Raw genomic sequence first — 23884 nt, 5'->3', positions numbered from 1 at the left:
GCTGGTAAGACAATTATAATAGTAATGTTAAATAATACACATTGGCTGTTAAGACAATTATAATAGTAATGTTAAATAATACACATTGGCTGGTAAGATAATTATATTAAATGACTGTTGCCTCCTGTTCAATTTTATTGTGATGGTAATAACGTTTTTTTAAGTGGAGGTCGCTAGCTGCAATAGTATCTTCAACCTAACCTAGCTTTCAGCTAGCTAGCGAACTGCTTTACTTGTAGTAATGTTGGAGAAACATGTTGGGGAAAAGTAAGTCATCAAAACATGTTTTATTATCACCTGAAACAATTATTATTTATTTATCCTGTTCGAATGAAAATGTGATTTTTGCAGTGTATCAAAATAAATGCAATCTCTGACGATAAACAGGCTCTCCCCATCTTGCATTACAAACACGAAATTAGTTAGTTCAGTAGGGAGAAGATGGCTTACTGCGTAATGAAATATGTCACGATGTGAACGGGGCATTATGCCACTTGCTAGTCAGAACAAGGAACTCTGACATTTTCGACATGCTAACTGGCTGTAGTTATACACGTGCCGCATTTAACCATTTAATCTTTAGGGAACTGGCCTCCACAGATCTCCAGATCATATTTGAGATCAAGCATATATCTGATTTTAGGGCTAATAAGCTATGGTTAGCACTCAGCATCCTTAAGCTAGTGGGTGTCAGTCAGAGTTATTTAACAATATATTAAGTGGATGGGCAAGCTAAGGATGTTGATATTAGGAAAAGTGTTTATTTCCAGCTAGTGTATTTGATGGGTTTCGTTTCTGTTAACTCGCTTGGCTGGCTAGTTCAGTAGCTACTGGCTGGCTAACTAGCTGAGACCGAGAAGAGAGAAAGTTTTTCTGACTGAAGCACATATCTTCTGACAGTGACACAGTGTGGACAGAAGCCGAACTTTACTGAAACATTATAATTCACCCTGTTCAAAATTAGCAATGTTGAGGTGGTAGAACTGACTAAATTATTACCTTTCCCATTCTACAAGCAAACATGTTTGGCTCATGTCTGTTATTTCCATACATTCCATATGCAATTATTTGTAAAAAAAAAATATATATATATATATACATATATATTTCATTAAGCATTAATTTCTATTACTCTTTTTATTCAATTAGCTACATACTTGTTCTATTGTTGTTGCGTTGTTGAGAGGTTAACCTGCAAGTAAGCATTTCATTGCACTGAGTATTCCATGTATATGAGATGTATATGACAAATTAACTAACTTTAACTTGCTATGCGAATGACACTACTACTTTTTTCAGAGGAAGGCCGTAAAAATTGTCAAAGACCCCAGCCACCCCAGTCATAGACTGTTCTCTCTACTACCGCATGGCAAGCGGTACCGGAGTGCCAAGTCTAGGTCAAAAAGGCTTCTCAAAAGTTTGTCACTACACAACTGATTGCCTCAAACGCATTAAGGAAAGGAATTCCACATATGAACTTTTAAGAAGGCACACCTGTTAATTAAAATGCATTCCAGGTGACTACCTCGTGTAGTTGGTTGTGAGAATGCCAACAGTGTGCAAAGCTGTCATCAAGGCAAAGGGTGGCTACATTGAATAATCTCAAATATAAAATACATTTACATTTTTTTAAACACTTTTTGGGTTACAAAATGATTCCACATGTGTTATTTCATAGTTATGACGTCTTCACTATCATTCTACAATGTAGGAAATAGTAGAAATAAAGAAAAACCCTTGAATGAGTAGGTGTGTCTAAACTTTTGACTGGTACTGTATATGTTCCAGAGGAGACTGTTCCAGAGTAGAGAGACCCACGTTAGTAATTGTACTTGAATACTTGCAATGTCTGCTTTGCAGGTGGGAAGATGCAAGTTAGTTACCTGAAAAATATTTAATCTCTCAATGTTCATCTTAAAGTGCACCAAATTCATGCATTTAGTTGTTGATATTACTTTTTTTGTTGGCAGCGGTTCTCTTCAACCCACACTTTCATATGAATCTACAATATATTAATATTTCCCCGGAGCAATTACAGGGTTGATCAGAATTGGCCTATGTTGGTGATATGACTTCTTTTATGGCCTCAGCGCACAGTGCTTTGTGTGACGCATTGAGTGATGGCTGAGATAAATTGCTTTGTACATTTCCTGTCAATTGACACAATAAAGGAAGGTCGTCTTTTTAACTCGAATAAGGTAACGTTCCAACGTAGAATGTCCCACTACCCGACCCGTTGGTTTGTTTCCGGAAGTACATTTTTGGGGGGTGGATGCTTATTGTTTTGACTGGCTAGCAAAGTAAGTGCCGAGCCAACTACCATAGCCTTGCTTTCTCTCAATACCTCTGGTATTTGTATTTATTCGAATAGCCTCCTATACTGTAAATACATATTCAGATATACAGATAGATATCTTATATCTCGAAATTATATATTTTTTAAATGCATTAGGTAGAGACCACAACATCCAACAGTAACGTTTGCTAGCATGCTAACACAGACAAAAGTGGTTTAGTTACCTGTATCTTTGCAGTTAATTTTAGCGATTTTTCCTTTTGATATACGGAATCGTAACACTGACCAACCTGAACAAAAGTAGCTAAAAGTTACAATCTCTTAACTGTAGCTAGCTGCTCATAGACACTTTGCAATGATGTCCGCAGCCATCATAACCTTCCAGTCGCAGCTCTCCGGGGTCATGGAGACGGTCCTTAAGTCAGCCATGTATGAGATCACCAGGCTGGTGGAGGATAGTTTCCTGGAGGAGGTGTCCCGGAACCGGGAGCAGGTCGAGTCACTGAAGAAGCGGCTGCAGTGGTCGGAGAACAGAGAGGGAGACCAGAGGGGGAAGTGTGGGGACTGTGGGAGAGCTGGCAAGGAAGGTCATGAGATAAGCTTAGGAACTTCACAGACAGGTGAGAAGAGAGACATCTAACGACACAGTACCAGTCAAAAGTTTGGACACACCTACACCACACATGCAGAGATCATCTGTTCACCTACTCTGCGTCTCACAATGACAGATGGCGGTTGGAACCAAAAAATCTCACATTTGAACTCATCAGACCAAAGGACAGATTTCCACCAGTCTAATGTCCATTGCTCGTGTTTCTTGGCCCAAGCAAGTCTCTTCTTATTGGTGTCCTTTACTAGTGGTTTCTTTGCAGCAACTCGACCATGAAGGCCTGATTCACACGGTCTCCTCTAAACTGTTGATTTTGAGATGTGTCTGTTACATGAACTCTGTGAAGCATTTATTTGGGCTGCAATTTCTGAGGCTGTTAACTCTAATGAACGTATCCCATGCAGTAGAGGCAACTCGGCGCTTTGCGACTGCACTTGAAGAAACATGACAAGTCCTTGACATTTCCTGGATTGACTGACCTTCATGTCTTAAAGTAATAATTGACTATAATTTCTCTGCTTATTTGAGCTGTTCTTGCCATAATATGGACTTGGTCTTTCACCAAATAGGGCTGTCTTTTACATACCTCCCCTACCTTTTCACAACACAACTGATTGGCTCAAATGCATTAAGAAGAAAATAAATTCCACAAATGAACTTTTAATAAGGCACACCTGTTAATTGAAAACCGACCTCAACTGGAATGAGTATGTTTGTCCAAACTTTTGACTGGTTATATTATATATATATATATATATATATATATATATATATTATATATATATATATATATTATATATATATATATATATATATATATATATATATGGAGGAATCACTGAAGTGGGGCTGCTGTAATGTGTACCTTTTATACTTTGGTGATCACTGATCAGACAGTATTGGTTTAAGAAAGGAGTCAGTCATTGGTGGTGGTGGCATCTTAATAAGATGTTTCCTTTCCTTCATCTGATGTGAGGAGACTCCATTATCCACAATGTTACTTACCTTTTACTCCAAATGAAATGTTCTCTTTGTTTACCTGTGGCCAGGTGTGGAGAAGGGGCGTGGCCTGAAGCAGGAAAAGGTACAAGGGGAGGAGTGGCGCAGCTGTGGGGGTGTGGCCAGGGAAACAACCTTCAATGATCTGGAGGAGGCTGAGGCCACCAGCCCTAGGAGAACCTCTGAGGTAGGTAGGGGACTGACTAAACACATGGAGGCTGAGGCCACCAGCCCTAGGAGAACCTCTTGTATCTAGGGGACTGACTAAACACATGGAGGCTGAGGCCACCAGCCCTAGGAGAATCTCTGAGGTAGGTAGGGGACTGACTAAACACATGGAGGCTGAGGCCACCAGCTCTAGGAGAACCTCTGAGGTAGGTAGGGGACTGACTAAACACATGGAGTCTGAGGCCACCAGCCCTAGGAGAATCTCTGAGGTAGGTAGGGGACTGACTAAACACATGGAGGCTGAGGCCACCAGCCCTAGGAGAACCTCTTGTATCTAGGGGACTGACTAAACACATGGAGGCTGAGGCCACCAGCCCTAGGAGAATCTCTGAGGTAGGTAGGGGACTGACTAAACACATGGAGGCTGAGGCCACCAGCTCTAGGAGAACCTCTTGTATCTAGGGGACTAAACACTTGTGACGGGTGGAGTGTTACAGAAAGTTCCGTTAGAAATGTTATTTTAAAGGATATATTAGAACAGATAGTCTGTGAGGAAGAATTGGCCTTTTTAAAACCTCTCCTCATATTTGAACTGTTCCAGTTCTGTGCTGCAGTTGGGAGATGTCTGGGGGTCCCAGAGGAGAATTCTGAGTAGAGAACCATCATGGCAGCTCTATTCAATCACTGTCAGTTTATCCATCATTTAGTCAGAATCATTTGTTCTTCCAGTCCACAGAGGTCGGAGGTCAGAAGCTGGACAGTCTGCTGAAAGAGGAGGCTCTCCACAACACTGAGCTACAGGAGAGATGGGAGTTCTGCCTGGATGGTGAGTCAGGAGTTTACAACAAACATAACAGACAATAGCCAACCTTAATGATGATGAGAATGATAAGGAGAGTAACTTATAGTAAGTATGCTGTGTCATTTCAAATGTATTCATTATTACACATGTCAACATGAAACTGTAAGTACACATTTAACATTACAGTTACTCTACTACTGTTTCTACTATTGCCAATGCCTTAAATCACGTGTCAAACTCTTTCCACAGAGTGTCTGGGTTTCGCTCCTTCCTTGTACTTGATTGATGAATTAAGGCCACTAATTATTAAGGAACTCCCCTCACCTGGTTGTCTAGGTCTTAATTGAAAGGGAAATTTAAAAAGAACAGCAGACACTAGGCCCTCTATGGAATGAGTTTAACACCCCTGTCTTAAATGTGAATGCTTCTAATGCCACATGTACCCTGTGTTCTTCAGAGGCTGATGGTTCAGACGTCTCTGGGCCCAGTAAGAGTTTTATTCAGCAGGAGCTGCAGCAGTGCCAAGATGAGTGGAGATCCAGTCTAGACCAGAGGCCTGAACTACCAGGCCCCGAGGGACACTCAGTGGACCCCACCGACCCTCTCTACCGCCCCCACTACAGCATGGAGGAACAAGGGGGTGACTTTGATAAGTCTGGTTACTGCAGTGGCGGTAGTGGCGACCATCTTCTAGACATGGAAGGGCTGGATAGGCTTCCTGGTTCTCCGTCTCGTCTGGGGGCGCTGAGCTACGGAGCTGTGGGTCACTACCAGGTGAACCTGGGGGGGTTTAAGGGGGGCGACCATCGCCATCGCTCCCACATGCCTGGCCCCCATCGGATCCGGAGGGAGCAGGTGGAGTCGCCAACGCCATCCCCCCACCCAGAGGTGGGAGACCTGAACTGCCTGTTGATAAACGAGGAGGGGTACCTGCAGGACTCCAGTGTCTTGTACCCTGAACACGGTGTCCCAGAGTTGGGTAACAGAGCCAGCCACAGAGCCATCCACTCTGGAAGCTCAGCCCACAACAACAACACAGAGAGCCTGTATGATGCCGCTGACGACTTTGGACACTCTTTAAACCTCAGAGATCGTTCACAAGAGCAGGTAACAGGAGTAGGGGGGAGGCGTCATGCCTGCAATCAATGTACCATGAGCTTCCCAGACGCTGGTTCCCTCAAGGCCCACAAGCAGACACACAAAACGGGGAGAGGGATGAGTTCAGGGTCTGGGCCTCCATACTCCTGCACCCAGTGCGGTAAGACCTTCACCCAGGCCTGCAACCTCAAGGTCCACCAGCGGGTCCACCAGGCAGAGGGACTCCACCTCTGCAGCCACTGCTCCAAGGGTTTCACCTCCTTCTCCGACCTGAAGAGGCACAAGTGCAGCCAGACCACAGACAAGCCCTACTGCTGCTCCATCTGTGGGAACAAGTTCAGTCGTCTCTGGAACCTCAAGCTGCATCAGCGCATTCACACGCAGGAGAAACCCCACCGCTGCACTATGTGTGACAAGAGCTTCACGCGGGTGGACATTTTGAAGGTACACCAGCGCACACACACTGGGGAGAGACCGTACTGCTGTGCTGTGTGTGGACTCTGCTTCAAACGACTGGCCCATCTAAAGTTACACCAGCACAAACACAGGCCGGATTTCCTGGCCTGAACGGTGGCCTAGAACAGTGATTTCAACACTGTGAGGCATGGGTTCCTCCAATTTCTTTTAAATATATATATATATATACTTACAGTCCATTCAAAAGTTTGGACACACCTACTCATTCAAGGATTCTTCTATATTCTTACAATTTTCCACATTGTAGAATAATAGTGAAGACATCAAAACTTTGAAATAACACATATGGAATCATGTTGTAACCAAAAAAGTGTTAAACATATCAAAATATAATGATTTATTTTTTCAATATACATTTTTCAAGTTTCTTCAAGTGCAGTGGCAAAACCATCAATCGCTATGATGAAACTGAATCTCATGAGGTCCGCCACAGAAAAGGAAGACCCAGAGTTACCTGGTCAATGACATTCGATGGATTGGACATTAGACCGGTAGAAATCTGTCCTTTAGTCTGATGAGTCCAAATTTGAGGTTTTTGGATCCAACCACATGTGTGTGTCCCACCGTGAAGCATGGAGGAGGTGGTGTGGTGGTGCTTTGCTGGTGACACTGTATGTGATTTATTTTGAATTCAAGGCACACTTAACCAGCATGGCTAGCACCACATTCTGCAGTGATATGCCATCCCATCTGATTTGTGCTTAGTGGGACTATCATTTGTTTTTCAACAGGACAATGACCTAACACACCTCCAGGCTGTGTAAGAGTTATTTGACCAAGAAGGAGAGTAATGGAGTGCTGCATCAGATGACCTGGCCTCCACAAACACCCGAGCTCAACCCAATAGAGATGGTTTTGGATGAGATGGACCGCAGAGTGAAGGAAAAGCAGCCAACAAGTGCTCAACATATGTGGGTACTCCTTCAAGACTGTTGGAAAAGCATTCCAGGTGAAGCTGGTTCAGAGAATGCCAAGAGTGTGCAAAGCTGTAATCAAGGCAAAGGGTGGCTATTTGAAGAATCTCAAATATAAAATATATTTTGATTTGTTTAACACTTTTTTGGGGTTATTACATGATTCCATGTGTTATTTCCTAATTATAATGTCTTCACTATTATTCCACAATGTAGAAAAAGAGTAGAAATAAAACCCCTTGATGTGTAGGTGTTCTAAAACCTTTGACCGGTAGTGTGTGTATATACATACATACAGTGCCTTCGGAAAGTATTCAGACCACATTTTGTTACTTACAGCCTTGCAAAATGGATTGTTTTTCCCCCTCATCAATCTACACACAATACCCCATAATGATGGGGAGTGTTGCTGCACAGCTATTTTCAGGTCTCTCCAGACATGTTTGATCAGGTTCAAGTCTTGTCTTGGCTGTGTGCTTCGGGTCATTGTCCTGTTGGAAGGTGAAACTTCGCCACCAGTCTGAGGTCCTGAGCGCCCGGGAACAGGTTTACATTAAGGATTGCTATGCACTTTGCTCCGTTCATCTTTCCCTCGATCCTGAACAACATCCCCACAGCATGATGCTTCCACCACAATGCTTCACCGTATGGATGGTGGCAGGTTAGATTGGAAGCTTGGCTTTTTTATTTCTTTATTTCACCTTTATTTAACCAGGCAGGCCAGTTGAGAAGAAGTTCTCATTTACAACTGCGACCTGGTCAAGTTAAAGCAAAGCAGTGCAACAAAAACAACATCACAAAGTTACACATAAACAGACGTACAGTCAATAACACAATAGAAAAATCTGTATACAGCGTGTGCACATTTAGAAGAGTAGGGAGGTAAGGCAATAAATAGGCCATAGAGGCGAAATTATTACAATTTAACATTAACACTGGAGTGATAGATGTGCAGATGATGATGTGCAAGTAGAGATACTGGGGTGCAAAAGAGCAAGAGGATAAATAATATGGGGATGAGGTAGATGGGTGTGTTATTTACAGATTGGCTGTGTACAGCTACAGTGATCTGGCATTCAGGCCAGAGTTCAATCTTGGTTTCATTAGATCAGATAATATTGTTTCTCATGGTCTGAGAGTCTTTAGGTGCCTTTTGGCAAACTCCAAGCGGACTGTCGTGCCTTTTACTGAGGAATAGCTTCTGTATGGCCACTACCATAAAGGCCAACTGGTGGAGTGCTGCAGAGATGGCTGCCCTTCTGGAATGTTCTCCCATCTCTACAGAGGAACTCCGGAGCTCTGTCAGAGTGACCATCAGGTTCTTGGTCATCTCCCTGACCAAGGCCCTTCTCACCCGATTGCTCAGTTTGGCCGGGCGGCCAGCACTAGGAAGAATGATGGGGACCACTGTGTACTTGTGGACCTTCTATGCTGCAGAAATGTTTTGGTACCCTTCCCAAGATCTGAGTCTCGACACAATCCTGTCTCGGCGCTCTACAGACAATTCCTTTGACCTCCATGGCTTGGTTTTTGCTCTGACATGCACTGTCAACTGTGGGACCTTATGTAGACAGGTGTGTGCCTTTCCCAAATCATGTCAAATCAATTGAATTTACAACGGGTGGAATCCAATCAAGTTGTAGAAACATCTCAAGGATGATTAATGGAAACAGGATGCACCTGAGCTCAATTTCGAGTCTCATAGCAAAGGGTCTGAATACATTTTTTTTGCACACATTCCTAAAAACCTGTTTTCGGTTTGTCATTATGGGGTATTCTGTGTAGATTTTAATTTATTTAATCAAGGCTGTAACATAACAAATTTGAAAAAGTCAAGGGGTATGAATCCTTTCCGAAGGCCCTGTATACACTCAGTCCAGCTCTGAAAGTTGTAATAGTGGAATGCACAAGGTGTAATTTCAAAATTGGGTAGTACATCATCAGTTCCTCTTTGTACACCCTAGAGAGCTATTTATAACTTGTCAGAAATGTCCAGATCAACGAGCCCATGTCAACTAACGTTTTTTAAATTTATATCTTTCAAAAATATAAACAACATGCAACAATTTTACTGAGTTACAGTTCATATAAGGAAATCAGTCAATTGAAATAAATTCATTTGGCCCTAATCTATGGATTTCACATGACTGGGCAGGGGAGCAACCATGGGTTGGCCTGGGAGTGCATAGACCGACCCACTGGGAGCCAGGCCCAGCCAAACAGAATGAGTTTCTCCCCACAAGAGCTTTATTACATACATAAATACTCCTCAGTTTCAACAGCTGTCTGGGTGGCTGGTCTCAGACAATCCTGCAGGTGAAGAAGCTGGATGTCGAGGTCTTGGGCTGGCATGGTTACACTTGCGGTTGTGAAGCTAGTTGGATGTACTGCCAAACTATTGACAAGTATGTTGGAGGCGGCTTATGGTAGAGAAATGAACATTCAATTATCTTGCAACAGCTCTGGTGGACATTCCTGCAGTCAGCATGCCAATTATACGCTCCCTTAAAATCTGAGACCTCTGTGGCATTGTGTGACAAAAATGCTAATTTTAGAGGCCTTTTATTGTCCCCAGCTCAAGGTTCACCTGTGTAATGATCATGCTGTTTAATCAGCTTCTTGATATGCAACACCTGTCAGGTGGATGGATTATCTTGGCATAATAGAAATGCTCACTAACAGGGATGTAAACAAATTTGTATACAACATTTGAGAGAAGTAAGCTTTTTGTGTGAATGGAACATTTCTGGGATCTTTTATTTCAGCTCAAGAAACATGAGATCAACTCTACATGTATTTACATTTTTGTTCAGTATAGGTTATTTAGCCCATAGATCTTGACAAGTTTGTCAGTCAAATAACACATGAATACATATTAGACATGGCCAAATGTATAGAATTGCAAGAAAAGGAGCTTTAAAACAGCAACATTTCCTTTGCATCGCATGACAAAATGTGTAGAATTGCAGGAAATAAGCTTTAAACCCAGCAACATTCTCTCCACCAAGAGCGGCGTGAACAGTTAGTGTCATGAACAGTGCCAATAGAAATAGACGTGTTAGATTCTGGGTTAAACTTTGAACATTGTTATACTCAGAAGAATAGTATCTAACGGTGAGGGACTGGTTTTTACTTCAGAAGTTAATGGTCTGTAGGAGCCAGATGGCTTTGGAATGTGTAGGGGAGACGGGTGGAGATCTTAGAACCTAACAATGTCACTGAGGGAGAGAAGGTAATGTATAATGTTTACATTATGTCAGGATATGTTATTGTTAGCCATCAGGGATCCTCTGGGAGAAGAGACACTGTCTATCAATCACCATGACAGCCTTGAGTTGAAGAGACTCTAGGAGAAAGGGTTGTCAGTACTTCTGTGAAATGTTGTTTGTCTGAATGCAGCTCTATCGACCCTTTGGGAAGAATTAAACTTGGATAAGCTTTCCTAGTGTCCGTGGAGTCATTAACTCAAAGAATTAGAACCTAACATGTGGTACGAGTTGAAAATATTTTGGATCCCTTGGTCTCGATTTTTATTTGACATTGAGAACATTTTTTTTTATGATCAATTGTTTATTAATAAGGACATTGCAAATATAAACTGTTGGAAACCATGTTTTGAATAAGAATGTATGCCTTTTATATCAGGAGTTCCCAAACTCTGTCCCCACGTTTTGTTTTTAGCCATAGTGTAAAGGACGTCACGCTGCTTGCTAAGCAAGTACCACATCCTCCTGATTCGGCCCATACCGGTTTTGAACTCCGGACCTCTCAAACACACGTGACCACCCTCAAGCGTCTTACCCGAATTCGCCATCTCAACAGTTACCTAATGAGGCGATGCAAGCGGGAAAAGTTTGGGGAAACCCTGCCTTAGCTTAGACGGTCGAGGAATCGTCTGTCATAATGATCACGCCAACCTACCAAACATTTCAAAAGCACTTAAACACGATCATGGCAGACTTACAACTTCCCACAAGCACATGAATGCCCCACCATATTCAAGTCTGACCAATTCTTCAACCAATAAGATTTTAGCTAGCTTGATTGCTAGCTAACTTTACTAATAATAAAATTAGCTCGTTTGCTTAACATTGGCTATATGATAAAACTAGCGACATTATCCGCATTAATACGTTTGTAATTGTCAAATGGATTTGTTGTCATGTTTTGGAGGAAATGTATAAGGTCAGTGGTGAAATGTAACAACCCCCTCCACAAGAAACATTACGACTTCGACGGTTGTTCAAGTGAAACTTCCGATGCCAGACCAGATTTTTAAGTACAAATACAATGTAATAAACACATTTTAAAGCAACAACTTCAAACCCGCAGAACATTTTTTTTAAAGCATGATGTGTGACATGAACACAGTACACCTACATTTAAACTTGGTTTTAGGCTTCTAACTTTCCTAATAAATAGAATGAAAAACAAAGGACAACCAGAATTAGTTTTAATTAAATTAATCAACTCAATTCAAATTCAACATTTTGCTACATTTTTTCGCAGCATGATTCTTCCAAACAAAAGCAAATTCACAGCAAACAGAACTATTCCCTCATCACCATCTGACACCCTTTTCCCTATATAGTGCTATATTTCTAGTCCAAAGTAGTGCACTATATAGAGAATAGGGTGCCATTAAAGGCTCGTCCTCTCTATCTGTCTTTGTGTATTGTCTTCAGGTGTTTCTTCAGATGGCCAGTCTGTTTGAAGTGCTTGCCACACTCAGAGCAGGTGTAAGGTTTCTCCCCAGTGTGGACAAATTTGTGCCTCTTCAGATTATTATAATCCAGAAAGCCCTTCCCGCAGTACGAGCACCAGTGTCTCTTCTCCCCGTTGTGCCACCTCAGGTGAACATTCAGCTCCACACGCCTCTTGAACCGCTTCACGCAGAGGGAGCAGGCAAACGGTTTCTCTCCAGTGTGAACGCGGAGATGCGTCTCCATGTCGCGCCGGATGACGAAGCGTTTGTCACAGATCGGGCAGATGAACGGGCGCACGCCGCTGTGGACCATCTGCTCGTGCTTAGTCAGGCCGAAGCGGTAGACAAAGGTCTTGTCGCACTTCGGACACTGGTGGCCCCGCTGATCACCGTGGACGCGGGCGTGGCGGTTGAGGCCCTTGAGGTTGGGGAAGTCCTTGCCGCAGGCAGAGCAGGCGAACGGGCGCTTCCCTGTGTGGAGGGAGGCGTGGCTCTCTAAAGCAGCGGCGCTGCTCAGGACACGACCGCAGTCTGCACACTGGTTCTTGGTAAAACGTTTCCGTGGAGACTTGGGAGACTGTTGTAGCTGGAACGGTCCTGGCGGCGACCACATCGGTTGTGACTTGCGATACCGCTGCGCCTGCTGGAATGTCAGCGTGCATGGGGGGGACTTTTTGAATCCGGAGTGAGGGCTGACGGTGACAATGAAGGGGATAGGTTGAGGGGTGGAGGGAGAATGTTTCAAATTCAATAACGCCGCGGCCGCCGAGCGAGGTCTGCCGCGACGAGGGGTGGCAGAAATGACCTTGAACTGGTGAGGCTGTGGGTGAGGAGGGGTGGTAGGAGAAGGGTTCACATTCTCCTCCGTAGCCTGGTGTGGGCTGGGGGTACCGTGAGGACTGGTGCAACGCGGGCTGGTGCGGCGTGGGCTGAGGCTTGAGGTAGACGCAGCATGAGGGCTGGGGCTGTACGACTGGCGGCGCTGTGGGGTGGAAGGCAGAAACGATGTCTGTGTGACCAGACCTCTAAGCTCTGACCTCTGACCTTGCTGTGAGGTCTTAGTGACCTTCGACCTACTCCTCTTAGCCTGGGCTAACGCCAAACCTCTCTGAGCCTGCACCCAGGTCATGCCTCTCTTCTTGGATTTGGACACACCAACACCTCCACCAATAGGTGATTGTCTGGTCAGAGAGGTCACATCAGTGTTAGCTCCTCCCTCTTCCTCACTGATGATGTGGTTACTACTTCCTTGTCCACTAGACTTGTCGTCAGCCATCTCACCGTTAGCTGTGTCCTCTACTACATCCTGGTCAACGTGTGATTCCCTGGACTTTTCTTCTCCGTCCTCCATCACCTTTGAGTAGTCGTGGTCTAGAGGGGCGGTTCTCTCTCCTCTGGGTTTCTTAGCAACCACTGGAGATGGCGTGCTGTCCTGGGGGCGGGGCCTTAAGCGGAGGCGGAGACCAGAGAGGAGCGCTTCACGTCGACTTGACTTTCGCTTGCTGCCTAACTGGACAACAATCTCCTCCTTTTTCTCACCGACGGGGGTCGTTTCCGTAGCAACAGACCTGGTCATCACAGCTTCCATAGACGTGGCAGAGAGGGGGGAAAGCCTCTCCCCCTCATCTTCCTCCTCCTCTTTTTCCTCCACCCTCGGTAGGGAGCGTACTAAGGGTGCTACTGACAACTGAGCTGAAAACTGTGTCATAAACATCTGACAGGGGCCAGAGGGTGTGGTTACAGCAGGGGCTGACAGCTGTAGAGGGGCTTCATCAGACGTCCTCTCTGGGACAACAGGGGACTTCGGTGATGGCAGAGTGGGGGACGGTTGCACATGCTCAGTGACCAAGGACACCTGCTTCTCAGAGGGGCCGGCAAGTTCTTCAGACAAAGTTAGCAACTGAGCGGACTGGACCGGTGTTGGCGGAGTTGCCGTGGCAACATCCGACTTCTCCAAAACTGTAGGCGGTAGCGGTTGTGTTGGTGGTGCGGCCGGTGGTCCATCAGGTACAGCTGTAGGCCTAGCTGGTTGTGTTGAGGGCACTGCTATTGGACAAGCTACAGGTAGAACGTTTGTGTGGGACTGTGCTGGTGATGGTCGAGGAGATGGGGATGGACGAGGGGGTACGGGGCTGGGCTGTGTATTCTGAAGAGGGGTTCTGGGTAACCCGGAGATGACAGATGGCGGGCGCTCTGACGATGCTGCTGTCGACTTCACCGCTACAGTCGACTGGACCGCCGTGGTCGTTTGGACAGTTTCTTTTGACAGAGTAGTTACCATGGACTGGGCCATTACAGTAGACAGGACAGTTGTTGTAGACTGGATAGTGGCTGCTGATTGAGGAGATGCTGTCTGGTATAATGTTGATGGAGACTTTGCTGCTGGTATTACCAGTGACTGCTGTTCTGCTCCAGGGGCCTGGCCTGCACTGCCACTGGTAAACTCTCTGGTCCTGGGCTCGGATGGGCTGAGAGCCTGGGGGGTCTCCTGGGTGTCTGGTTCTCCCTGGAGGGGGGCCTCTGCTGAGGTAGGCTGGGTGGTAGGAGGCCTTTCCTGGATGTAACGGTTGACCAGGGCTACAGAGGGAGGGAGATTGACAGGATGGAGAAAGGTAGAGGGGAAAGTTGTAAGGGAGAAACAGAAAGAAAAAAAGACAGAACAACAGTGGAGAGATTATTATAGATATTATTAGAGCCTGGTTCTCATCCCAATCCTGTTTAATACATTGTAATAAGATGCAGGTCTCCCTAGTTCCTACCTCTGCCTGGTAACTCTCTGAGAGGTTGTCTGCGGACCAGAGTCGGGGGCTCTCCCCCCTCCTGCTTTAGCAGTATGTACCCGGGGGAGTAGTCATCAGAATAGTCTGCCTCCTGGGGGGGGGGGGGGGGGGGGGAGAGAGAGACAACCACAATAGGGTCAACAAAAACTCTGATGAAGGCTGTGAGGTCAATATGTACGCTTAAATACACAAGTGATTCTAGGGAGAGCAGTGTTAAGGTTTTTCTTTTCACTGGGGTCGACAACAACAGGTTGAGTATAGAGGTAGATTATTTGGCAAGACAGCACCCACAGATCTGGGACTCAGGCTTGAAGCCTCGTCTTACCCAGTCCACCTCCTGTTTGATCAGTACAAAGGCCATCTGTGGGTTGTCCTCCTTGTCGTAGGCCCCACGGTGCAGGCCCTCCTCGCGCAGGTGCTGTTCCACAGACAGAGGCAAAGCTTGCACTGTCAGAACTGGAAATACCAGATTAGGAGAGACAGTGGTTAGGAGATGAGGAAATGTAGAGGTGAAGATGACATGACAACATCCTGTGTTGCAAAGTGACTACCATTATTAAGGTTATCAGTAATTTATGAATGCATAATATAGGCTACACCTCTCAAACATGTTCTGTTTAATATTGTAGTCTATACAAATTAAACATAGGTACATGAAGCAGTTTTGTTAAATATTCTCAACTTTGAGCCTTCATATGCTCAACTGAATAGCTAGCTATCAGGATGTGTGATCACTTGAACGTAGCTAGGCTAGCTTGTCCAAAGGTGTATTCATTCCACCGATTCTGTTGCAAAACGTTTCTTGAAAGGGAGCAAACGAAACGGGAGGGACCTACCTGAATTTGTACAATATCTACTCATTTTAAACTCAAAACAAACTGTTTGGAGGGAACAAATAACCCGTTTCTACTCACCACATTGGACACCAATGTCACGTTTGCCGATACGTGATGTTCTTTGACTCGGTCCAGGCTCTGCGGTTTGTCTTTCACTTTCACCCGTCGATTTCTTCACATTTTCAGGGGATCGAAGCCTCGATTTGAGGTCCTCGTTCTCTTCTTTTATTCTGCATATTTCGAATCGCAGCTCCTCAATAGTTGTTTCGAAAAGTTGCGTTGTCTCCATGACTGCCGTCTTCAGCACCTTCTCCATAACAGAGGCGAACTGGGTTTCAAAACCTTCTTTCGCCATGTTAGCGGCGGCCATCTTCAACCCACACACACACGCATATAAATAATCTTCTTCTATGGTATATTGGCGAATGTACAATTTAATCTGTATCCCGCCACCTACTGTGCGGGATGGAAACATAATTCCCCAAAAGTGTAACAAACTACCAAACATAAAAAATATAATAGAGGTAAAATCGTCCAACAAACGTTTCTGCAGCAGCCACAATAATGTCAAGTTTCTTAGACTTCTTTGAGATTTGAGCAGCACAGTTTATAACTGTGGCAATGAACGCCACAAAATCCACCTTTTTTCCACACACAGCATCTTTTGACTGGCAGCACACTTACTAGAGGCTGTGGTGCTTCCACTATCATATCTCCAGGACCATCAACTGTTCTCAATTATTTTAATTACCTCCTCATAGGAGATTGATAACTTTTGCAACCTCAATTTTCTTCACCCTGTATGCAGGGCACTCGGATCATGATCCCCACCACAACTGCAACAACATCCTTCTACACACCGTTGAAACATGGCCAAATCCTTTATAATTCTTAGACTGCAGTGGTTTGGGGATGAAAGCTCTTACAGCACATCTTACATAACCAAGCTTCACATGCATAGGTAGGTGTTCTTTATCAAAAAACAACAGTACCGACAGACTTTCTTTGTTTTCTCCATTCACCCAGCGGGTCAGACGCTGGGCACCAACCACACCAGGAATTCTCTTCAGGTATTCAACCTGAACATCTGTCGTCACCCGAAGTTTAAAGCACAAAATGTTTTCCGGATTAATTTGACCCACTGCAATCTTCCTCTGTTCTTCATAAATACAGTTAATCATTATAAGACCATTCTTGGTCACTCATAGGCCTACTTCACAATTTGTTACACCTCAAACGGGTCTCCCACATATACATCCTTACTTAACAAACGCATCCCAACAAGAAGCGATTCAATATCATCCACACACGTGTCCTCCACTCCAATTTTAGACCATTTCCTTTCTGTTCCAGTTCGACACTACTGTTATCCATTCAGAACATTCATCTTCACCAACTTTGATCGACGCGCTGCTTGATTCGAACTCAGTATCCACTTCCGCCATCTTACTTGTTTTTATTTGTTATTGCAACAATAATAGCAATATTACACATCAATACAGGGACATTCCTGTGAATACAATTTAAAAAATGTATTTATAGAACACCAGTCGACCACAAAAAAAATCATAATAATTTGGAATTTGTGGCTGTGACAACTAGTGAAAACTGAAGCCATTTTCTGATCAATCCTGTCTATTATATTCGAAACAATAATATAGTTACCACAAACACAAAGTCAGAAGGCCAAACTACTCAAACCCGACCAAACAGATGCACAGCCTTTGGCAGGGAAAAAAAAACCTCAGTTGGGTGTGTAAAAGTCTCCCATTCAAAAGGTTTCCGTTTCAAGATGTGGGCACAAAGACGTCTGAATGGCACCAGGGGAAAGACGGACAAACAAAAGCCAAAGAGAAAAATGCTGCTGAAATGGCAGTAAGTTCAAAGACAGATCATTGTAATTTATACCATACACTTTTACAAAAAACGTCCTTTTAATACGGTACTAACTGTCAAAATAAAGAATGTTGCACACTCCATGTGTAATCTCCCAGCAATTTAATGGGTATTTACCAACCCCCCGAGGAAGGCACAGTGATGGCACGTTTCTCAATAAAATTGAAGAAAGTGGGACTTTAAACGGGTGGCCTAACTATGTGGTCACTAAAGATCCAACGGCACTTATTGCCAGAGCACGTCATGATGAGTACCATTGTAGGTGTACTGTGTTTATCAAACTGTATTCCTATCAGTAACATGTATGTTAAGTGTATGAATAATGTATATTAGACAAAATATCTGTAAAAAAATCAAATAAACAAATACTCATGTAAAATAGTTAATTTTGTCCTCCAAAGAGGGAGGTGGATGGGACAATACAATAAGGTTAGGATGGTGTGTTCCCCCTTAAGCTGTGAAGAGCTTTGGGTGTTTAGAAAAGTGCTATGTAAGCCCAATCAATTATCATTATTAATACATGTTTTGCCATCTTCTGTAGCCTGAATACCATGCCTTTCTCAAAAGATGTAAACTGGTACAAAATACCAAAAAAGGTAGACTGCAAGGCTGTGTAACGTTAATGAATAAATGACTATAATAAGTGCCTATGTCACAAATAAAGTAACATGGTTTAAGTTTTCATCTTAAATCAGCCATAATTCTGCCAATTTCAAACATTTACCTTCATCTGAGCATTTCTGTGAAACCGTGTACGTTTTACTTGTGGCTTACGTGTGGGTTCTCATTTGTTTGCCTACATTCCATTTTTAAAACAATGCCGATATTGGAGTAAACCTATTTTGGGTTAAGACACGACTCCAACACCATCACTAAGTTTGCCGACGACACAACAGAGGTAGGCCTGATCACTGACAACAATGAGACAGCCTATAGGGAGGAGGTCCGAGACCTGGCAGTGTGGTGCCAGGACAACAAGCTCTTCCTCCACATGATCAAGACAAAGGAGATGATTGTGGACTACAGAAAAAGGAGGACCGAGCACACCCCCATTCTCATCGACGGGGCACGACAACACCTATTCCCCCTCAGGCAACTGAAAAGATTTGGCATGGGTCCTCAGATCCTCAAAAAGTTCTACAGCTGCAGCATCGAGACCATCCTGACTGGTTGCATCACCACCTGATATGGCAACTGCTCGGCCTCCAACCGCAAGGCATTACAGAGGGTAGTGCATACGGCCCAGTACATCACTGGGGCCAAGCTTTTTGCCATTCAGGACCTCTATACCAGGCCGTGTCAGAGGAAGGTGCCTGACGGGGCCCCCCCTGAGGGGTCCCCGTGTTGAGGGTCAGTGTGGTAGATGTTGTTGCCTACCTGGGCACCTGGCGGTGTCCCGTCAGGTGATCCAGGATTCAGTTGCAGAGGGAGGTGTTCAGTCCCAGGGTCCTTAGTTTAGTGATGATCTTGGAGGGCACTATGGTGTTGAACACTGAGCTGTAGTCAATGAACAGCATTCTAACATAGGTGTTCCTCTTGTCCAGGTGGGAGAGGGTAGTGTGAAGTGCAATAGAGATTGCGTCATCTGTGGATCTGTTGGGGCGGTATGCAAATTGGAGTAGGTCCAGGGTGCCTGGGATGATAATGTTGATGTGAGCCATGACCAGCCTTTCAAAGCATTTCATGGCTACTGATGTGAGTGCTACGGGGCGATAGTCATTTATACAGGTGACCTTGGCGTTCTGGTACAAGTTAAACCCTTTGTTTGCGCCAAATTCTACATAAGTGTGGGAAAGAGAATTATTACTTCACTTCATCTAAGGTAAAACATATAGAGGTAAGCTATAGAAATGGCTAAAAACCTATTTACCAAATGTAATTAATTAATTATATATTAACTGAATACATGGGGAGTATTATGCTTATTGTACAAAAAGACCAACCATAGAACTCCATGAAACACAATTCAGGTCAGATTTTCCATCCAGTTAACATAAAGTATTATGCACAGTAAGACAATGGATGGTTGTAATATGGTGAGTGATTGGGGGAGAAAGCAAGCATGATGCTTGATGAACAGAAAATATACTTATTCTAGTTTGGTCGGGTGGCTTTAGTCTGACTACCCATACAAATCACTCCGGCCAAAAGACACGCCCACTAAGGTTTCTACTGGAGCGATCGATAGAGCAGCAGAACTGAATTCAAGACGAGTCTTCTAATAACCAAGATTAGACTAAACTAGAGCTTGCAGAACTTGATTTTTGTAGTTTGGTGTCAAAAAAGCAGAGAATCTCTTTATTACGGCTTTACAAACATTGAATCTATATGTTTTGACCATGACAGTTTAAAATCTAAGGTAACGCCAAGTAATTTAGTCTCCTCAACTTGTTCAACAGCCACACCATTCATTACCAGATTCAGCTAAGGTCTAGCACTTAAGGAATGATTTGTACCAAATACAATGCTTTTAGTTTTAGAGATGATCAGGGCCAGTTTATTACTGGCCACGCATTCTAAAACAGACTGCAACTATTTTTAAGGGTTTCAGTGACTTCATTAGCTGTGGTTGCTGATGCATATATGGTTTAATCATCAGCATACATGGACACACATAATTTGTTTAATGCCAGTGGCAGGTCATTGATAAAAAAATTGAAAATAGTAGAGGGCCTAGAGAGCTGCCCTGCGGTACACCACACTTCACATGGTTGACATTAGAGAAGCTTCCATTAAAGAAAACCCTTGGAGTTCTATTAGATAGATAGCTCTAAATCCACGATGAGGCAGAAGTTGAAAAGCCATAGCACATATGTTTTTTCAGCAACAGGTTATGGTCAATAATATCAAAGGCTGCACTGAAATCTAACAGTACAGCTACCACAATCTTCTTATTAACATTTTCTTTCAACCAATCATCAGTCATTTGTGTCAGTGCAGTCAATGTTAAGTGCCCTCCTCTATAAGCATGCCGAAAGTCTGCTGTTAATTTGTTTACAGAGAAATTGCATTGTATTTTGTCAAACAATTTTTTCCAACAGTTTGCTAAGAGCTGGAAGAAACCTTATAGGTCTGCTGTTAGAACCACTGAAGGCCGCTTTACCACTCTTGGGTAGCAGAATTACTTTGGCTTCCCTCCAGGCCTGAGGTCAAAGACTTTCCTCTAGGCTAAGATTAACAATATGACAGATATGAGTGGCTATAGAGTCAGCTACCATCCTCAGTAGCTTTCCATCTAAATTGTCAATGCCACGAGGTTTGTCATCATTGATCGATAACAATAATTTTTCCACCTCTCCCACACTAACTTTACAAAATTCTAACTAGCACTGCTTTTCTTTGATTATTAGTTATTTTTATGCATGAATACAATTGCTCACTGTTTGTTGTAGGCATTTCCTGCCTAAGTTTGCCCACTTTGCCAATGAAATAGTCATTAAAATAATTGGCAACATCAAATGGTTTTGTGATGAATAAGCCATCTGATTCGATGAAAGATGGAGATGAATGTCTTTTTGCCCATAATTTCATTTACAGTACTCCAAAGTTTTTTTTCCATAATTATTTGTGTCATTGATCTTGGCTTCATAATAAAGTTTATTTTTCTTTAGTCACATAATTTCTCAATTTGCAGTAAGCAAGCCTGTCAGATGTGCAGCCAGACCTATTAGCCACTCCTTTTGCCCCATCTCTTTCAACCATACAGTTTTCAAATTCCTCATCAATCCATGGAGCCTTAACAGTTCTAACAGTCTAAACAGGTGCATGTTTATCAATAATTGGAAGAAGCAATTTCATAAATGTATCAAGTGCAGCGTCTGGATGCTCCTCATTAATCACATCAGACCAACAAATATTTCTAACATCCACATAAGAGTCACAGCAAAATATTTGGTATTATCTCTTATACACTATTAAATGACTTAAATGTAAATGTAAATGTTTTAGGCCCAGCTGTTGGAACTTTGTCTTTCCTGGATATAGCCACTCTACAGTGGATTGCAGCAATTACAGCTGCAAGTCTCTTGTGGTATGTCTGTATAAGCTTGGTACAACTAGCCACTGGGATATTTGCCCATTCTTCAAGGCAAAACTGATTCAGCTCCTTCAAGTTGGATGGGTTCCACTGGTGCACAGCAATATTTAAGTCATACCACAGATTCTCAATTGGATTGAGGTCTGGGATTTGACTAAGCCATTCCAAGACATGTAAATGTTTCCCCTTAAACGACTCGAGTTAGCAATATGCATAGGGTCATTGTCCTGCTCGAAGGTGAACCTCTGTCCCAGTCTCAAATATCTGGAAGACTGAAACAGGTTTCCCTCGAGATATTCCTTGTAGTTAGCGCCATCATTCCTTCAAATTTGACCCGTTTCCCAGTCCCTGCCGATAAAAAACATGGTGTTCTCAGGGTGATGAGAGGTGTTGTGTTTGTGCCAGACATAGCTTTTCCTTGATGGCCAAATAGCTACATTTTAGTCTCATCTGACCAGGGTACCTTCTTCCATATGTTTGGGGAGTCTCCCACATGCCTTTTGGCGATCACCAAATGTGTTTGCTTATTTTTTTCTTTAAGCAATGGCTTTCTTCTGGCCACTCTTCCGTAAAGCCCAGCTCTGTGGAGTGTACAACTTAAAGTGATCAAATGGACAGATACTCCAATCTCCGCTGTGAAGCTTTGCAGCTCCTTCAGGGTTATCTTTGGTCTCTTTGACAGCTCTCTGATTAATACCCTCCTTGCCTGGCCCGTGAGTTTTGGTGGGCAGCCCTCTCTTGGCAGGTTTGTTGTGGTGCCATATTCTTTCCATTATTTAATAATGGATTTAATGGTGCTCTGTGGGATGTTCAAAGTTTCTGATATTTTTTTTATAACCCAAACCTGATCTGTACAAAGTCCACAACTTTGTCCACGACCTGTTTGGAGAGCTCCTTGGTCTTCATGGTGCCGCTTGCTTGGTGGTGCCCCTTGCTTAGTGGTGTTGCAGACTCTGGGACTCTTTCAGAACAGGTGTACAGTGGGGCAAAAAAGTATTTAGTCAGCCACCAATTGTGCAAGTTCTCCCACTTAAAAAGATGAGAGAGGCCTGTAATCTTCATCATAGGTACACTTCAACTATGACAGACAAAATGAGAAATAAAATTCTCCAGAAAATCACATTGTAGGATTTTTAATTAATTAATTTGCAAATTATGGTGGAAAATAAGTATTTGGTCACCTACAAACAAGCAAGATTTCTGGCTCTCACAGACCTGTAACTTATTTTTTTAAAGGCTTCTCTGTCCTCCACTCATTACCTGTATTAATGGCACCTGTTTGAACTTGTTATCAGTATAAAAGACACCTGTCCACAACCTCAAACAGTCACACTCCAAACTCCACTATGGCCAAGACCAATGAAACAAAATTGTAGACCTGCACCAGGCTGGGAAGACTGAATCTGCAATAGGTAAGCAGCTTGGTTTGAAGAAATCAACTGTGGGAGCAATTATTAGGAAATGGAAGACATACAAGACCACTGATAATCTCCCTCGATCTGGGGCTCCACGCAAGATCTCACCTCGTGGGGTCAAAATGTTCACTAGAACGGTGAGCAAAAATCCCAGAACCACACGGGGGGACCTAGTGAATGACCTGCAGAGAGCTGGGACCAAAGTAACAAAGCCTACCATCAGTAACACACTACACTGCCAGGGACTCAAATCCTGCAGTGCCAGACGTGTCCCCCTGCTTAAGCCAGTACATGTCCAGGCCCGTCTGAAGTTTGCTAGAGAGCATTTGGATGATCCAGAAGAAGATTGGGAGAATGTCATATGGTCAGATGAAACCAAAATATAACTTTTTGGTAAAAACTCAACTCGTCGTGTTTGGAGGACAAAGAATGCTGAGTTGCATCCAAAGAACACCATACTTTCTGTGAAGCATGGGGGTGGAAACATCATGCTTTGGGGCTGTTTTTCTGAAAAGGGACCAGGACGACTGATCCGTGTAAAGGAAAGAATGAATGGGGCCATGTATCGTGAGATTTTGAGTGAAAACCTCCTTCCATCAGCAAGGGCATTGAAGATGAAACGTGGCTGGGTCTTTCAGCATGACAATGATCCCAACGAAAGAGCAACGAAGGAGTGGCTTCGTAAGAAGCATTTCAAGGTCCTGGAGTGGCCTAGCCAGTCTCCAGATCTCAACCCAATAGAAAATCTTTGGAGGGAGTTGAAAGTCTGTGTTGCCCAGCAACAGCCCCAAAACTTCACTGCTCTAGAGGAGATCTGCATGGAGGAATGGGCCAAAATACCAGCAACAGTGT

General features: G+C 43.7%; 2 protein-coding genes across 6 annotated transcripts; one reads left to right on the top strand and one right to left on the bottom strand.

The window, feature by feature from the left end:
* The first annotated feature begins 2235 nt into the window (after positions 1 to 2235).
* LOC115127697 (zinc finger and SCAN domain-containing protein 2-like) lies at positions 2236 to 10805 on the top strand. 5 transcript variants are annotated; one of them, XM_029657314.2, is made up of 5 exons: positions 2236 to 2300; positions 2665 to 2916; positions 3956 to 4092; positions 4803 to 4899; positions 5333 to 10805. In XM_029657314.2, exons 2-5 carry the CDS (start codon positions 2700 to 2702, stop codon positions 6538 to 6540), a joined length of 1659 nt encoding a protein of 552 aa, XP_029513174.1. In that variant the 5' UTR covers positions 2236 to 2300; positions 2665 to 2699; the 3' UTR covers positions 6541 to 10805. The 5 variants fall into 5 exon arrangements, 4 of the variants coding, with proteins under 4 accessions (XP_029513174.1, XP_029513175.1, XP_029513173.1 ...); XR_010459652.1 differs by lacking the exon at positions 2236 to 2300 and having other exon boundaries at positions 2307 to 2916; positions 5333 to 7061; positions 7182 to 10805; XM_029657315.2 differs by lacking the exon at positions 2236 to 2300 and having other exon boundaries at positions 2307 to 2916; positions 5333 to 6402; positions 6522 to 10805.
* Positions 10806 to 11800: 995 nt separating this feature from the next.
* Positions 11801 to 16208, bottom strand: LOC115127698 (zinc finger protein 777-like). Its single transcript, XM_065003632.1, has 4 exons — positions 15764 to 16208; positions 15175 to 15305; positions 14829 to 14940; positions 11801 to 14646 (listed from the first exon to the last, which is right to left on the bottom strand). Exons 1-4 carry the CDS (start codon positions 16191 to 16193, stop codon positions 12023 to 12025), a joined length of 3297 nt encoding a protein of 1098 aa, XP_064859704.1. The 5' UTR covers positions 16194 to 16208; the 3' UTR covers positions 11801 to 12022.
* Positions 16209 to 23884: the final 7676 nt, after the last annotated feature.

This window comes from Oncorhynchus nerka, linkage group LG18, assembly GCF_034236695.1.
Source record: "Oncorhynchus nerka isolate Pitt River linkage group LG18, Oner_Uvic_2.0, whole genome shotgun sequence".
Classification (NCBI taxonomy): Eukaryota; Metazoa; Chordata; class Actinopteri; order Salmoniformes; family Salmonidae; genus Oncorhynchus; species Oncorhynchus nerka.
This window is presented reverse-complemented; position numbering and strand designations above follow the sequence as displayed.

Coding starts and splice junctions, on each gene's coding strand:
- LOC115127698 (XM_065003632.1), bottom strand. CDS start 16,193: ATGTTTGGTAGTTTGTTACACTTTTGGGGAATTATGTTTCCATCCCGC. Junction 15,306..15,763: donor TGACATTGGTGTCCAATGTG/GTGAGTAGAAAC, acceptor TGGTATTTCCAG/TTCTGACAGTGCAAGCTTTG. Junction 14,941..15,174: donor TCAAACAGGAGGTGGACTGG/GTAAGACGAGGC, acceptor CCCCCCCCCCAG/GAGGCAGACTATTCTGATGA.
- LOC115127697 (XM_029657313.2), top strand. CDS start 2,652: ATGATGTCCGCAGCCATCATAACCTTCCAGTCGCAGCTCTCCGGGGTC. Junction 4,093..4,802: donor GCCCTAGGAGAACCTCTGAG/GTAGGTAGGGGA, acceptor TTGTTCTTCCAG/TCCACAGAGGTCGGAGGTCA. Junction 4,900..5,332: donor ATGGGAGTTCTGCCTGGATG/GTGAGTCAGGAG, acceptor TGTGTTCTTCAG/AGGCTGATGGTTCAGACGTC.